The sequence below is a fragment of the Hemitrygon akajei genome, chromosome 14, assembly GCF_048418815.1.
Source record: "Hemitrygon akajei chromosome 14, sHemAka1.3, whole genome shotgun sequence".
Lineage (NCBI taxonomy): Eukaryota > Metazoa > Chordata > Chondrichthyes > Myliobatiformes > Dasyatidae > Hemitrygon > Hemitrygon akajei.
In genome coordinates, this window is record NC_133137.1 from 92,904,720 (window position 1) to 92,921,868 (window position 17,149).

The 17,149-nt window shown below is 41.2% G+C and overlaps 1 protein-coding gene across 1 annotated transcript in view; it reads right to left on the reverse strand.

Moving 5' to 3' along the window:
* Nucleotides 1-17,149, reverse strand: part of LOC140738787 (lysine-specific demethylase RSBN1L-like) — an 87,452-nt gene that overhangs the window by 4,416 nt on the left and 65,887 nt on the right. Inside the window, exon 5 of the mRNA XM_073066619.1 lies at nucleotides 6,770-6,937. Within this exon, the coding sequence (XP_072922720.1) occupies nucleotides 6,770-6,937 (168 nt within the window). The remainder of the gene's footprint in view (nucleotides 1-6,769; nucleotides 6,938-17,149) is intronic.

A 17,149-nucleotide genomic window follows, 5' to 3' on the forward strand; every position in this document is an offset into this window, starting at 1 on the left:
TTCGTTGCTACTTGTACTGCTGTAATTCCAATCCATATCCATATGAATACAGTGGATCCCAGTTAATCAGTCCTGCTGCTTATTTGAGACAACTCTTAAAAAGAACAATAACTATCAAGAAAATAGCCAAGATTTCCTTCATTTATTCAGGACACTATGCTGCTTAATTGGGACAAGGGACTTTTGCCGAACACTTCTAGCTAGAAAGCAGAGAAAATTTGCAGATGCTGGAAGTTCAAGCAACACTCACAAAATGCTGCAGGAACTCAGTAGGCCAGGCAGCATCTATGGAAGAAAGTACAGTAGACTTTTTGGGCTGAGTCCCTTTGGCAGGACTGATGTCAGTTGTGTGCACTTATGTGGCCATTAGACACCATGGAGTGAATAGTTTTTAAATAGTGCCTAGTACCAGTTGCAAGTGCTTGTGTTACATTATCCTTTTGGGCCAACAGATGTTGATTCAAAACATAATGATTTAAAAAAAAAATTTTGACTTTATGCATGAAGTGGTTAGCATAACACTTCACAGTACCAGCAACCCGGGTTAAAATCCCGTTGTTGCCATCAAAGAGTTTGTACGTTCTCCCCATGACTATGTGGGTGTCCTCTGAGTACTCTGGTTTCCTCCTACATTCCAGTTGGAAGGTTAAATTGGTCATTGTAAACTGTCCCACGATTAGACTAGGGTTAAATCAGGGCAGATGGGTGGTGTAGCTTGAAGGACCAGAAGGGCTTTATCTGCACTGTATCTCAATAATTAAAAATATGCATTTAAATGAAATACAGACTAATTAGAACAGTACCATACTACTATGACTAAAAAATTAAATTAGGAACTTTTAGTTCCCAATAGTTATCGGTGGAGGAATTCATCAAGTGTACACTGTCATGTGTTTTTGATTGACTGTAAATGAACAAAATCAGGACAACTAATGCAGACAATGCCTTCTTATCTTCCTGCATAAAGGCAAAATAAAAAAAAATGAAAACAAAATGATCAAAAATCACTGCTTTTTGAATACGGGTCCATCGGCCCAAATGGATCAGGTGCAGGACAGTTGTGATGTGGTGTGAATGGGCTGAATTGAAGTCCAGGGGACGTCACGTGATGACGTAGGATCGAGACGCTGGAACCCAGCTCTCCTGTAAAAAGTTAATAAATTAATGTTTAAATGAAGAAAAGTTAGTCAATACTTTCTAAAAGTTACTTATAAACTACTCCGGATTGTGTCAAGCTATGCCTCAAAGACAGAAGATGAAGAAAACTAATACCGGGAAGACTACGCAAGTTGGAGCAGGAGCAAGGCCCACGTCTACCAAAGAACCGCGGTCTCAGGTACATTATACCACCGGCGATACGGAACAGGAAACTGCGGCAACATCGGCCATTTCTAAAGGAAAAGGCCAACATGAACTGCGCAAATGCGAAGGAAGGAGCATGCGCAAACGGGAGCAACCAGAACTACAAAGCCCAGTTACCACTGCAACTGAAAGTGATAGCGAATCTGAGGGAGAGTCAGATTCTCCGTAAAGATCAGACGAAGAGGGAGATAAAAGTTCTTCTGGAAATACAGAAAAGACTTTGAGGCAAATAATGTGTAAATTAGATGCATTAAAAGTAATTAAAAGTAATCAAAAAGTACTCAAAAAAATGACAAATATGGAGATTATGCTTGATAAAATGACAAAGAGACAGGAAAAAATGGAAAAGAGAATTATGGACTTGGAAACTAAAACGGAAGACGTGGTTGAAAGAATGGACAAAATAGAAAATGAAAATACTGCTTGGACATCAGAAAGAAAACAATTTATGGGAAAAATTGATAAGCTTGAAAATTTTAGTAGACGAAATAATATTAAAATTGTTGGACTTAAAGAAGATATAGAAGGAGAAGATCCAATAACTTTTTTTCAAAAATGGATCCCTGAAAAATTGGAAATGGAAAGAGAAATTCCAATTGAGATTGAAAGGGCTCATAGATCCTTAAGGTCAAGACCTCAAGCTGATCAAAATCCACGATCAATTTTGATTAAATGCTTAAGGTACCAAGACAAAGAAAAGATCCTGAAGGCGGCTGTCCAAAGTGCCAAAAATAGAAACGGGCCATTGATGATGGAAGGGAAACCAGTTCTTTTTTATCCTGATATAAGTTACAACCTTTTGAAGAGAAAGAAGGAATTTAACCCAGCGAAAAAAGCCTTATGGGAAAAGGGTTATAAATTTACAATGCGTCACCCAGTAACACTGATAATTTTTTTGGAGGAGGGAAAAATATTTTTTTCCGATTATCGAAAAGCGGAGGAGTTTGTACAAAAACTTTCATCTATTGACTAATTACACATAGAGGCTTCCAAACATAATGGATTAAAGATGAAGATAGAGTCAACGAACAGAAGTGATGGACATCTATGGATATTATAGAAGAGAAAAGCAAAATTTTAGAAATACTAATTGAGAATAGTATTTTTTTTTTCTTCTTATATATACACTTTTTTATGTTGCAGGGGGGCTGGGGAGCCTTGGATCGGTTACTACGGGATTCACGTGTGTAATCATGGCGATTGCCATGACCCGTACAACAGAGGGGGGTAATGTTGTGTTTTTTTCCCCACAACATTAGTAGGGGGGTATTTTGTTTTTTTCTTTATATTCTATTTTTCTTCTTCCTTTTTGCCTGGATGATTGGTGGGGACACACATAGCAACATGGAGATTTTTATAAAGATTTCCCAGGATACCACGAAAGTTGAAAGATTAGGTATTATTATAGATTGGAGTAATATAATTTAAAAAAATAATGACTAATCTACTGAATTTTTAAAGTTTTAATGTTAATGGGCTTAATGGGCCGGTAAAAAGAAAAAGAATTTTAACATATATTAAAAAAATGGAAACAGATATAGCTTTTTTTACAAGAAACTCATTTAACAGACATTGCACATCAGAAATTAAAAAGAGACTGGGTTGGAAATGTTATTGCAGCTTCATTTAATTCAAAGGCGAGAGGAGTTGCAATTTTGGTTAACAAAAATTTACCAATTAAAATACAAAACGTATTAATTGATTCGGCAGGGAGATATCTAATTATACATTGTCAAATTTTTTCAGAACTATGGACCCTTATGAACATTTATGCACCAAATGAAAATGATGTAAAATTCATACAGGAGGTCTTTTTGAATTTGGCTAACGCACATGATAAAATATTAATAGGTGGAGATTTTAACTTTTGTCTAGATCCAGTTTTAGATAGATCAACAAAGGTTGTTACAAAATCAAAAGCATAAATATTGGGCAGGGATTTATTGCATCTTTTTTTGAGAAAGATAAACCGGCATGGATTAGAATAGAACTAGATAAAATAGGAGAAAACACACCAGAAGATTTTATATATAAATGGGAATCTAAATGGATACGGGAAAAGAAAGAATCTCCTATATTAAAACATTTGATTGACTTATGGAATAAGATAAATGTTGACGATGAGACAAAGAAATCCTTATTAGCAAAGAGATCTTTAATTCAAAATAGACATTCCTTTTACAATGGATAATCAACTTTTATATAACTGGTTTCAAAAAGGGATTAGATATATAGGAGATTGTTTTGAAGGAGGTATATTAATGTCATTCGATCAATTAAAGAATAAATATAAAGTATCAAACAACACTCTTTTTTGTTACTTTCAACTAATGGCTTATTTAAGAGAAAAATTAGGTCAAACAATGTTATTACCGAAATTCAATGAAATAGAAACTTTAATTCAAAAAGGAAAGATTAAAAAATTTATCTCTTGTATGTATAATTTGATTCAAAAACAGGCAATTAAACAAGGAGTCCATAAGTCAAGACAAAAATGGGAAAGTGATTTGAATATTAAAATTGAAGAAAAAAATTGGTCAAGACTATGTCTTGAGAGTATGACAAATACAATAAACGTCCGATGTAGGTATAATGCCACATGGATCTAATATGGTACTCCCCAAAACAAAGTAGTTTAAACCATGCTTTTTTATCTCCCCAACTTTTGTCCTCCTGATAATACTTGCAATTTGAGCATCCTATTGTAAATTCTTTGCAAAGCACATTGTATTCACAGAAACTGGGCAGCACAGAAAACACAACTGTTAATTCTGCTGCTGCACAGTTCCAGCAACCAAGGCTCGATCCTAATCTTTGGCATCATCTCTACTGTGTTTCTAAGTACACTCTGTCACTACATGGCTTTCTCTAATGCTCCAATTTCCTCAAAGACTCAAGGGTGAGCTAGCAAGTTAACCACCTACTGTAAATTATCCTTTGTGTAGGTGTGGTAGAATTGGAGGAACTTAGAGAGAATGGGTTCCAAGGAGGTAATTGAAATGAGATGATAGGAGCTGAGAGCCAATGTAGAATGCATGAGTTGAACATTCTCCTCATAATGAATAAAATAAGAGACATATGGAGGGGTGAAATGAGTAATGTAGGTAGAAATACTTCTCAACTTATTGTTAAGAGTATAAAACTTAATATTCAACTTAAGAAATACTACCATTTTGATAAATGTCTATTGTATCGCTCCCAGCCATTGTATTAATTAGTCTAGAACCACTGAACACAATTGAAATGTCTGCTTCTCAATACAAATCACAGTTTAAGACCATAAGCTATCAGAGCAGATGGCCCATTGAGTCTGCTCTGCCATTTCATCATGTTTGATCCATTTCTCTCTCAGCCTCAATCTCCTGCCTTCTCCCCATAACATTTCACACCTTGACAAATCAAGAGTCTATCAACCTCCGCCTTCAGTATGCCCAAGCACTTGGCCTCCACAGCTGAATTGCACACTTGAGTTCCACAGATTCACTCACTCTCTGGCTAAAGAAATTCTTCTCACCGCCATTCTAAATGGGCGTCCCTCTATTCTGAGGCTGTGTCTTCTGGTCACTGACACCGCACCTCAGGAAATATCCATCTTATTGGGGATTTTCAACATTCAATAGGTTTAAGTTAGATCCCCCTCATTCTTCTGAATTCAAGAGAGTACTGGCCCAGAACCATCAATCAATCCTCATATGGTAACCCTTCCGTTCCCAAAATCATTCTCCAACGCCAGCACATCCTTTCTTAGATAAGGGTCCCCAAAACTGCTCATAATACTCCAAGAGGGGCCTCACCAGTGCCTTAAAGCCTCAACATTACATCCTTGGTTTCATATTCTAGTATTCTCAAAATGAATGTTAATATTGCATTTGCCTTCCTCACGACCAACTCAACTTGCAAATTAACCTTTAAGGAATTCTGCATATGGACTCCCTAATCCCTTTGCACTTCAGATTTTTTTCTCTCCATTTAGAAAATGCCATTTCTTTGCCTATTTTCCTAATCCGTCTAAGTCCTTTTGCAGCCTCCCTGCTTCCTCAACACTACTTGCTCCCTCACCCATCTTCATATTGTCTGCAATCTTGGCCACAAAGCCACCAATTCCATCATCCAAATCATTGACATACAACAATAAAGGAAGCGGTCCTAACACAGACCCCTGTGGAACACCACCAGTCACCGGCACTGGCAGTCATCCAAAAAAAGCTCCTTTTATTTCCACTCTTTGCTTCCTACCAATTAGCCAATGCTCCATCCATACAAATATCTGCCATGCTAATACCAAGCCAGAATATACTGAGCCTTGAAAGATCCTTACTTAAAGATCCGCCACAATCTCTTCAGCCAGCATTTTCAGAACCCTGGGGTGTAGACCATCTGGTCCAGGTGATTTATCTAACTTCACACCTTTCAGTTTCCCAAGCACCTTCTCTCTAGTAATGGCAACTTCACTCACTTCAGCTCCCTGACACTCTCAAACTTCCAGTATACTGCTAGTGTCTTCCACATTGAAGACCGATGCAACATATTCCGTTTGTCAACATTTCCTTGTACCCCATTACTACTTCTCTAGCATCATCTTCCAGCGGTCCAATACCTACTCTTACCTTTCGTTTACTCTTTATATGTCTCAATAAACTTTTGGTGTCCTCTTTAATATTATTGGATAGCTTATCTTTGTATTCCATCATTTCCCCTTTTATGACTTTTATAGTTGCCTTCTGTTCGTTTTTAAAAGCTTCCCAGTACTCTAAGCATGGGATGTCACTGGTTTTACACCACAGTACCATTTTTATAGCATACTTCATCCATTCAGATCAACTCTCATCATTTATTACCCACACTTTACAAAAAAATATTCACAGGCCTGTCTTTATATATCAACATCATTGAAGGAAAGCATTCAAGACTGTTAGTGTAATATTCCCTTTCAAGACCAGATACCAGAGGAAAAGCATAATTAGTTTCTCAAATGTATATAAGGATTTTGAGACTAAATATGAGGATTTTACAAAGCAAACAATTATTTTTATAGTTTTCAGAAAAGTATTACATTTACCACATGGTGAAAATGGAAGAGGAGTTAAATAAAAAGAGAAAGTAAAGTTTTAGAAAGCCCAGAAGCAATTCATGAACAGTTCATCTATGCTGCTGTATCAACTGCTGTATCAAATTTGACATATACCCCAAAAAAGATGCCATATATCCTATCTCCATACATCACCTTCAAATTAAGTTTAATACCAAAATTTACCTTCACCCATTTAAATTTCTGTCAAACAATGTTTTAAAAGTACTAAATATAGGTATAAAAGCCTCAGCTTTAAAATCAGTAAATACAGACAAATTATTCTTCAACCTTTATAATTAGCACAGCATATAGGACAAAGCAATCAAGTTCACATACCAATCTCCACACTGTACAGCTTTCAATACTCCAACAGCTGCTGTAGTCTGACGCTCAAATCCCTGCCCAATATGATCTGCATGGGCTCGGGTCCTATCCTCAAAGAGCATTTCACGTGGCTCACTTGCACGAGGTAGATACTGTAAATTTTTTATTTCATTGGTAGTTCTAAAGGAAATGAATAAAAGTATAAATGCAAAATTTGGCCAATGTTCAGTTTTTTATTTTTATCCAGTTGATAAACATTTTGTCATTTGCAAAGAAAATACAGGTCTTCAAACATCAAGGAAATCAAAGGCAGGAAAGAAGAATAACAAGTCAGCAATTTACTGTTGGCAAGTCAGCATTCATTATTCAAATTACTGCTAACCCCAAATATAATTCATGACAAAAGATGGCCATTTTAAATACATGTAATATATTTTCTAGCCTTGTCCCTTTATTTCCCCAAGTGATGCTGATATAAAGTGGCCTATATTACTCATCTGCAGTCTTTCTGCAAGAAGGCATATACTATATTTGAAACCATTTCTCTCTAAACATAATCCTTCCTTTGAAACTGGAAAATTCAGATGTGCATATAACTTACTTCTGGTCTAGTAAAACAAAATCATTTAGGGTGGTACTACTTTAAACAACTGGATTATATTCTCTAGGTGGGCAAAGTTGCTATTTTATACAGCATTAAGTACAAATAGCTACAATTATAAGAAATCTATGCTTCTCAAAAGTATGGGAAAATTGCCATCAACTGGAGTGCAGGGGGATGGGAACCAGATCAGAGTATAATGGTTGTGGAGAAAGCTTACATACAAAGTAAGGAATCAAAAGGTTGAGCATGTGTCTATTTGGAGATTGTGTATTTTTGGTTACCTATCTACAGGAAAGATATCAATAAGATTGAAAGAGTATAGAGAACACTTACAAGGTTTTTACCAGGACTGGAAGACCCGAGTTATAAGGAAAGGCTGAATAGGTTAGGACTCTATTCCTTGGAACGTAGAAGATTGAGGGGAGATTAGATAGAGGTATACAAAATTATGAGGGGCATGCAAGCAGGCTTTTCCCACTGATTTTGGGTGAGACTAGAATGAGTGGTCATAAGTTAAGGGTGAAAGGTGAAATGTTTAAGGGAACATGGGGGCTAACTTCTTCATTCAGAAGGTGGTGAGAGTGTGGAATGGGCTACCAGCACAAGTGGTGGAAGTGTGTTTAATTTCAACATTTAAGTGAAATTTAGATGGGTACGTTGATGGGAAGGATATGGCCTAGATGCCAGTCGATGGGAATAGGCATTGTAATAGTTCAGCACAGACTAGATGGAACGAAGAGCCTGCTTCTCTGGTGTGGTATTCTACGACTTGGAGCAAAAGTATTGAATGTGGAATATATGCTTAATTGTTTCCAGAGAAGCCAGGCATTTTCTGTTGGAACAGCACTACATAAACTGAATAGCTTAACACTTTCTGAGTATTATCAATATCAAGAACAAGTAGCTTGGCAATGACATCAAAAGGATTTTAAGTCTCAAAATATGATTAACCCATTTAAAGAAAATTAAGATTTTGCAGTGCTTAATCTACAATTAAGGTACACTATGTTTTGGTTATCAGTCTTAGTAACAACAATGCCACTGCAATAGAGTCTTGGCTTTGCTTCATATGCCTCATCTACAATTATCATCTACAAGCATTAGAAAACACAACTCTATTGTATTATGTTAACAATATTACACTGTCTTTGCATTTTGGAGTGGGAAATTTGCATGAAATATTTACACTGTAAGATGCTAGGAATAATGCAGTCTCCAACCCACGCAAAAAGTTATTGAAAATTTCCTTCTTAAGCAAAATACAACAGATCACTGATGTTTTTTTAAATTAGTTTTTTTATACATTTTCTACATAGCTACAGATTTTAAAAACCTAAATCAAAATGAATATTGATACAGTGCAAAAATAAACATACAATAATATAATACAAAGAAAGATAATTGAGAAAGCACCCAAATTGAAGACATGTAAAATTAGTATCCTCCCCAAGCCCCGCAACAAAAAAAACTCCAGACCAACCACAACACAATATAGAGAATATAAATCAGGACAATCAAACCCCCAAAACTGTAAATACACTTAGCAACAGAAGATATTAATACCTACTACCAACAAAAAAAAAAGAGCTGAAAGCAAGGGACCGAAAAAAAAACCCTAGTCAAGAGGAAGGTTATGAAAGTACTCAATAAAAGGTCCCCAGATCTTATGGAACTTTAAATCCGAATTAAGAACTGAATAATGAATTTTTTCAAGGTCTAAGCAGGCCATAATATCGTTAAGCCATTGAGCATGCGTGGGCGGGGCAACATCTCTCCATCTAAGGAGGATTAAACGTCTAGCCAGGAGAGAAGCAAAAGATAATATTCGACACTTAGTCGAATTCAGACGTAAATCTGTCTCACCCCAGAAACCGAACAAAGCAATTAAAGGGTTAGGTTCTAGGTGGTGATTCAGAATATGCGATAACGTTATAAAGACATCTTTCCAAAATTTCTCCAAGCTAGGACAAAGCCAGTACATATGAGAGAGGCCTCGCCCCTTTTGCATTTATCACAAAGCGGACTAATGTTAGGGTAAAATCGAGATCATTTAGATTTAGACATATGGGCTCTATGAACAATCTTAAGCTGTAAAAGGCAATGGCGAGCACAAAGAGAGGTTGAATTAACCGATTTGAGAATCGAGTCCCAAGTCTCATCAGATAAGGAGGTATTTAAATCATACTCCCATGCCATTTTAATTTTATCCACAGGGGCACGTCGTAAGGCTGCTAATTTATCACGAATAAATGATATTAAACCTTTACCTAGTGGATTAATAGAAAGAAATAAGTCCATAACATTTTTCTCAGGCATTTCAGGGAAGTTAGGAATTAAAGGAGTAATAAAGTGTCTAATTTGGAGATATCTAAAAAAATGAGCATTGGGCAGATTGAACTTAGCAGAGAGCTGTTGAAAAGCGAAGCAATTATCAACAAAAAGATCTTCAGATCACTGATGTTTTGATGGGTTGAACATATCATGAATGAATTTGTAAATGTCTTCCGACCATAAGAATGACAATAAAGTAATTTCATTGACACAGTACATTACATCAGATTAAATCATCTCTCATGCGAAATGTGGACTGCTTTATCAATTTCTACCACCTTGAAGAAGTGTGTTCAAGGGGAAGGTCTAAAACAGGCTGTGTTACCAGTTGCAATATGGCACTTCAATTTGCTTCGTTCCAGCATGTGACATGAAATTTGTTAACTTAGCAGCAGCAGTTTAATGCAATACATAATATAGGAGAGAAAAAATAAATAAAACAAAATAAATAATAATAACTCAATTACAGAGTACATATATTGAATAGATTAAAAAAACATAGAAGTCATTATAGCTTGCATTATCAAGTGAAGCTGTCGAACTGTTGTTCACAGGGCAAGCTGCATCAGATCTACCTAGCTATTATTGGAATAGATAATATGGAAACTGGCAGTGAAGGTTCCAAAAGCACTCCAGCACAGAATATTTTCCCCAAGGTCAAATTACTTACTTTTTGCAGATGAAATAATTAAATGTATAGCAAGTTTAAAAATAAAAGATGTTTGTTGCTCAAGCATTCCCAGTGACTCTGGGATCCTGAATTCCAACAGCATGCACATCACTTTAGGTTTAATTGCTACTGAAGCTCATCCTTTGAACTATTTATTTATTATTACATCTTACAGTATTTTTAATGTTTCGCACTGTATATCTGTACAAAATTGCAAATTTTATGACGTATATTAGTGATAATAAACCTGATTCTGAAAGTAAATTATATCCAGACTTCTGAACTGAGTGTTAATCTCAGCAATACTAATTCTGGACAATCCTGCTATGACTCACTTTCACTACTAGTACCTATATTTGTGTTCCATCTCAATATCAGTGCACCATGTAATTGTAAAGGCAAGATCAATAAGATCTTGAAATTAATTTGTTTGGAAACACTGACTAAAATTCAAAGTTGTAGAGTTATTTTAATCAGGACAACAGGAACTCAGAGATATGAACAAAGTAATTCAAATATTTTGAACAATTCAACTGTTGCTATATATATATAAAATAAAAATCATTATGATACCCCAGATATCCAAGAACTACCAAAATAGTTTATCAGAAAATCATGTCATGCTGGCTGTACATAATATAGACTTTAAGTTATTAAATCAAGGAATTAAAAAAAAAATTCAGAACCAAGCACCACCAATTTTAGCGATCTTTCAGGACAAGGATACATTTGCTCATTTGGAAAAACCTTGAAAAAGCTGCATACATTATCTCAGAATCTGTTACTCTTGCAATTCTTGACAGTCAACTTTTAAAAAAATATATAGATAAATAATCTACATCATTCCTCACAAATTACTATTTGGCATTTATGAAAATATCTATGACATCAAACAATCTTTCCCCCACCCAAATTCTTTCATGACCTTAATCCTCCCTCGCTCCATAATACCTTACAGACAATCAATTTTCTGTTTTATAAGCAAAGCATTCAATAACCATACTTAAAGCATTTTATGGCCATGTAAGGCCAATCTATCCAACAAGGAGGCACCTCTTGATGAAATTACCATTCATACCATGCTGCAACCAATGTCCAATAAGAGAAAGCTCCAACTACTTCCACTAATCTGAATCAGCCATAGAAATTCTACAGTGAATAACCTGCCTCCTGATTCCCCAGTGTGGCTGCAGTGGGTGGCACCTAAATTAAAGTACATTCCAGCTATTTGTCCTCCGGCAACATTACCCAAACCCAAAGTAGAAGTTGTGTGGGAACAGCACCACCTGCAGGTTCCCTCAAAGTCACACGCCATCTTGATAATGGAAATACAGTACTGTGCATTGCCTTTTTCTTCATTACTCCAGACATAAACCCTAAAATCCCAACTTGAGTGTACTTCCAGCCAAAAGAATGTAGCAATTCAAGACGCCAGCAGAACACCTCCTTAACATTGTGCAAAAGTAGGTACATCTTTTAAAACAAATTCCTCAAACACACACATGAAAGTCATTTCATTATGTTCCACACTTCCTCCTTCACCCAATCTTTTGCTTAAGAGTGCCCAAGAACATTTTATCCCTTGATACCATATTCATCAATAAGTTCTGCAATTTAAAAAATTCAATGATCATAATTTTATACAAATGAACAATTAAGTGTTGTTATTCTATTAAGTATGAACAATCTCAATTTTAAATGCAGAGGAAAAATAATAGAGATTTCTACAACCTTGAAGGCACTGATGGACTCCACTATTGCTTAAAGGAATGATAAACATAATCCTGGAGTATCACTCTGAAGGAAATTAAGAACTAGAGGAAATAAAGTGAAATTTGAATGCTTGAACATGTTGGGTCAAATCTTCTACCGAGACATACCAGCAGAAATACCCGTAACTTGGAAATTCTTGACTTAAGGTAGTATAGCTTTCCCTTAATAAACACTGGCCAAGAGACATTTGCACTGCCCTGGTTGGACTTCTCACGATGTTCAATAATGCAGTGCAAACTTCTGCTTGGGAAATTTGCTCACTGAACCCACATCAAATTAACCTGGTGCAAACATATCTAACCTATTAGCTGCCAGAAGATTTTAAAAGTATTTTAATATGAATTAATGAAGAAAGTTATAAACATTTAAAGTCATACATTCTATTTAACTCTTTCCAAATAGTTTTTAATTTTTGAAACAATTTACTTCTTAACCAGTCCCAAGTAACTTTGACTGCCCTAAGACATCAAAAATATCAATATACTGTAGCGATGTGCTACACACAGCGCTGAAATAACTACACGCAGTCGGTAAGTCGTTTCGAGAATAGTTTATTCAAACTTCGCGGAGCTGGTATTTCAATCCCTAGCGCCCGCCCTCTCCGGGCGGAAATGACATCCGAGGTGCATTACCAAAGTCTCTCCCCGCGCGCTGGCTATTTGTGAGCCGGTTCGCCTGCGCAGAAAGTGGGTCGCCACATAACCCCCCCCCCCCAGAACCGGCGATACACCCCCCAATGTCCTCAGTCTGGGTCGGACTCTGTTTGGGAGGTCTGCCTCTGCGCCGAGGTGCCTGAACCGCGACCGGCTGCGCCAAGTCCACATGGGCTGGTTTGAGTCGGTCCACCGTGAAAACCTCCTCTTTCCCCCCAATGTCTAGAACGTACGAGTACGTGGACCCGTTGTTGTTGATCACCCTGAATGGCCCCTCGTAGGGCCGCTGTCCACCCCTTCGCACATGGGTCGGGGTCAGTCCGTGCTGTGAAGTTGGTACGGGGGCCAGGTTGCCGAGCCTTTCGCGTAGTCTGTCCAGGACTGCTGTGGGTTCTTCCTCTTGCCCCCTTGGGGCTGGTATGAACTCTCCCGGGACGGCCAGGGGTGTGCTGTACACCAACTCGGCCGACGAGGCGTGCAGATCCTCTTTGGGCACTGTACGAATTCCAAGCAGGACCCAGGGAAGCTCGTCCACCCAGTTAGGTCCTCTCAGGCGGGCCATGAGAGCCGACTTCAAGTGACGGTGGAAGCGTTCCACCAGTCCGTTCGACTGTGGGTGGTAGGCAGTTGTGTGGTGCAGCTGCGTTCCCAATAGGTTGGCCACAGCTGACCACAGGCTGGAGGTGAACTGGGCGCCTCTGTCAGAGGTCATGTGGGCCGGTACCCCGAAGCGTGCTACCCAGGTTGCGATCAGTGCTCGGGCACAGGAATCGGCAGATGTGTCGGTGAGCGGGACCGCCTCTGGCCACCTCGTGAACCGGTCTACCACCGTTAGGAGGTACCGCGCTCCTCGGGACACTGGTAGGGGGCCCACGATATCCACGTGAATGTGGTCGAACCTCCGGTGGGTGGGTTCAAACTGCTGTGGCGGGGCATTAGTGTGCCGCTGTACCTTGGCTGTTTGGCACTGCGTGCATGTTCTGGCCCATTCACTGACCTGCTTGCGAAGTCCGTGCCACGCGAACCTGCTGGAGACCAGCCGGATGGTTGTCCTGATAGATGGGTGCGCCAAACCGTGTATGGAATCGAAAACCCGCCGCCTCCAGGCCGCCGGGATGATGGGGCGAGGGTGGCCGGTGGCCACGTCGCACAGGAGGGTCCTATCACCTGGGCCTATGAGAAAGTCCTGCAGCTGCAAACCCGAGACTGCGGTCCTGTAGCTGGGCATCGCGTCGTCAGCCTGCTGCGCCTCCGCCAGTGCTGCATAGTCCACCCCCAGGGACAGGACCTGGACAGCTGGTCTGGAGAGTGCGCCCACCACAACGTTGTCCTTTCCCAAGACGTGCTGGATGTCCGTCGTGTACTCCGAGATGTAGGACAGATGTCGCTGCTGGCGAGCCGACCAGGGATCGGACAGCTTCGTGAAGGCGAAGGTCAATGGTTTGTGGTCCATGAACACGGCGAATGGCCTGCCTTCTAAGAAGTACCTGAAATGCCGGATTGCCAGGTATAGCACCAACAGTTCCCGGTCGAAAGCACTATATTTGAGCTCGGGTGGTCGTAGGTATTTGCTGAAAAATGCCAGGGGTTGCCAGGGACACTCGATGAGTTGCTCCAGCACCCCACCGACTGCCATGTTAGATGCGTCCACTGTGAGGGCGGTAGGGACGTCCATTCTGGGGTGCACTAGCATCGCGGCATTTGCCAAGGCTTCTTTCGTTTTAATGAAAGCGGCGGCGGACTCCTCGTCCCAGGTAATGTCCTTGCCCTTACCCGACATCAGGGCGAACGGGGGCGCATGATTCGGGCAGCTGAAGGGAGGAAACGGTGGTAGAAATTTACCATACCCACGAATTCCTGAAGGCCTTTGATTGTGTTGGGTTGGGGGAAATGGCGGACTGCGTCTACCTTAGCGGGCAAAGGGGTTGCCCCGTCTTTAGTAATCCTGTGGCCCAGGAAGTCGATGGTGTCGAGCCTGAACTGGCATTTGGCCGGGTTGATTGTCAGGCCGTATTCACTCAGTTGGGCGTAGAGTTGACGGAGGTGGGACAGATGCTCCTGACAACTGCTGCTGGCTATGAGGATGTCATCCAAATAGACGAAAGTGAAGTCCAGGTTGCGTCCCACCGCGTCCATTAACCGCTGAAACATCTGTGCGGCATTCTTTAGGCCGAACAGCATGCGGAGGAACTCGAAAAGGCCGAAAGGGGTGATGAATGCCGTTTTGGGGACATCGTCCAGATGCATCGGGATTTGATGGTATCCCCGGACGAGGTCCACCTTGGAGAAGATCCGTGCGTCGTGCAGGTTTGCTGTAAAATCCTGAATGTGCGGCACAGGGTAGCGGTCCGGTGTCGTAGCCTTGTTCAGCCTGTGGTAGTCGCTGCATGGTCTCCAGCCCCCTGTTGCTTTGGGCACCATGTGCAGGGGGTAGGCCCATGGGCTGTCGGACCACTGTATGATCCCCAATTCCTCCATCCGCTTGAATTCCTCCTTCGCCAGGTGGAGCTTTTCCGGGGGGAGCCTTCATGCGCGGGCGTGGAGGGGTGGTCCCTGGGTCGGAATGTGGTGCTGTACCCCGTGTCTGGGCATGGCCGCCGTGAACTGCGGTGTCAGAATCGATGGGAAGCCCGCCAGGAGTCTGGTGAATTTGTTGTCCGACAGCGTGATGGAGTCCAGGTGTGGGGCCGGCAACTGGGCTTCACCCAGGGAGAACGTCTGGAAAGTCTAGGCATGTACCAGTCTTTTCCCTTGCAAGTTGACCAGCAGGCTGTGAGCTCGCAAGAAGTCCGCCCCCAGGAGTGGTTGGGCCACGGCGGCCAGTGTGAAGTCCCACGTGAACCGGCTGGTGCCGAACTGCAGCTGCACTGTGCGGGTGCCGTAGGTCCGTATCGTGCTGTCATTTGCAGCCCTCAGGGTGGGTCCTGGCTTCCTGTTGTGGGTGTCGTACCCCGTCGAGGGCAAGAAGCTGATCTCCGCTCCGGTGTCGACCAAGAAGCGGCGTCCCGATTGTTTGTCCCAGACGTACAAGAGGCTGTCCTGGTGGCCAGCTGCCATAGTCATTAGCGGCAGCTGGCCCTGGCCCTGGCAGGGCGGGCGACAACAGCGGGCTTTTGTGCCCCACCGCTGGTGATAAAAAACACCACTGTTCACTGGCCTCCTCACTCCTGTCTCTGTGTTGTGTGCGCCCCCCTGCCGGGCCTGGTCTGGTCCGCTGTTGGGCGCGTGGCCTGGTAATCTGACCGACGGACTTTCCACAGCACGTCTGCCCGGGCCGCCACCTTCCGGGGGTCGCTGAAATCTGCGTCGGCCAGCAGCAGATGTATGTCCTCGGGCAGTTGTTCTAGGAACGCTTGCTCGAAAATGAGGCAGGGCTTGTGTCCGTCAGCCAGGGAAAGCATCTCGTTCATCAATTCTGTCTCCCAAACCGTCCAGGTGAAGCATGTGGGCACCCCGCTCACACCGTGAGAGGCCAAAGGTCCCAATGAGCAGCGCCTTGAATGCTTCATATATGCGTTCTTCCGGGGGCGACTGTATGAAATCCGCAACCTGGGCGGCCGTCTCCTGGTCAAGGGCGCTCACCACATGGTAGTAACGCGTGGAATCAGAGGATATTTGCCAAATCTGGAACTGGGCTTCTGCTTGGCTAAACCACACGCGTGGTCGCAGCATCCAGAAAGTCGGCAGTTGTAGCGAAACTGCGTGAACAGATGAAGAGTTGGTCATCTTTGGTCCAAATCCTGTTTGGACCGTCGGGGTCACCAATGTACCGATGTGCTACACACAGCGCTGAAATAACTACACGCAGTCAGTAAGTCGTTTCGAGACTAGTTTATTCAAACTTCGTAGAGCTGGTATTTCAAACCCTAGCGCCCGCCCTCTCCGGGCGGAAATGACATCAGAGGTGCATTACCAAAGTCTCTCCCCGCGTGCTGGCTATTTGTGAGCCGGTTCGCCTGCGCAGAAAGTGGGTCGCCACAATACTTTCAATTTAAGTGGTAGGTTTGAAAGATACAAGTCAAAGGATCACAGATTCTCAAAGTTATACAGCGATAGAATCACTACTTACAGCAGAGAAGGAAGCCCTTCAGCTCATCAAGTTAGCACCCACCATAACCACCTATATACATTAAGTCTACATTAATCCCAGTTTTATTATACCCTATCATCCACAGTTAAATATGAAATTCAGAAGCTTAAGTTCTATTGATTATTCATTTACCCAAATCATTAATGTTTTTTTCTTTCTCCATGAATGCTGCTTGGCATGTTCAGTATTTTTAGGTTTTATTTTTATTTGCATGGTATGTATAATGGATGCCTAAATTCTTAATTAATTCTGGAGTACAACATTTCTGATA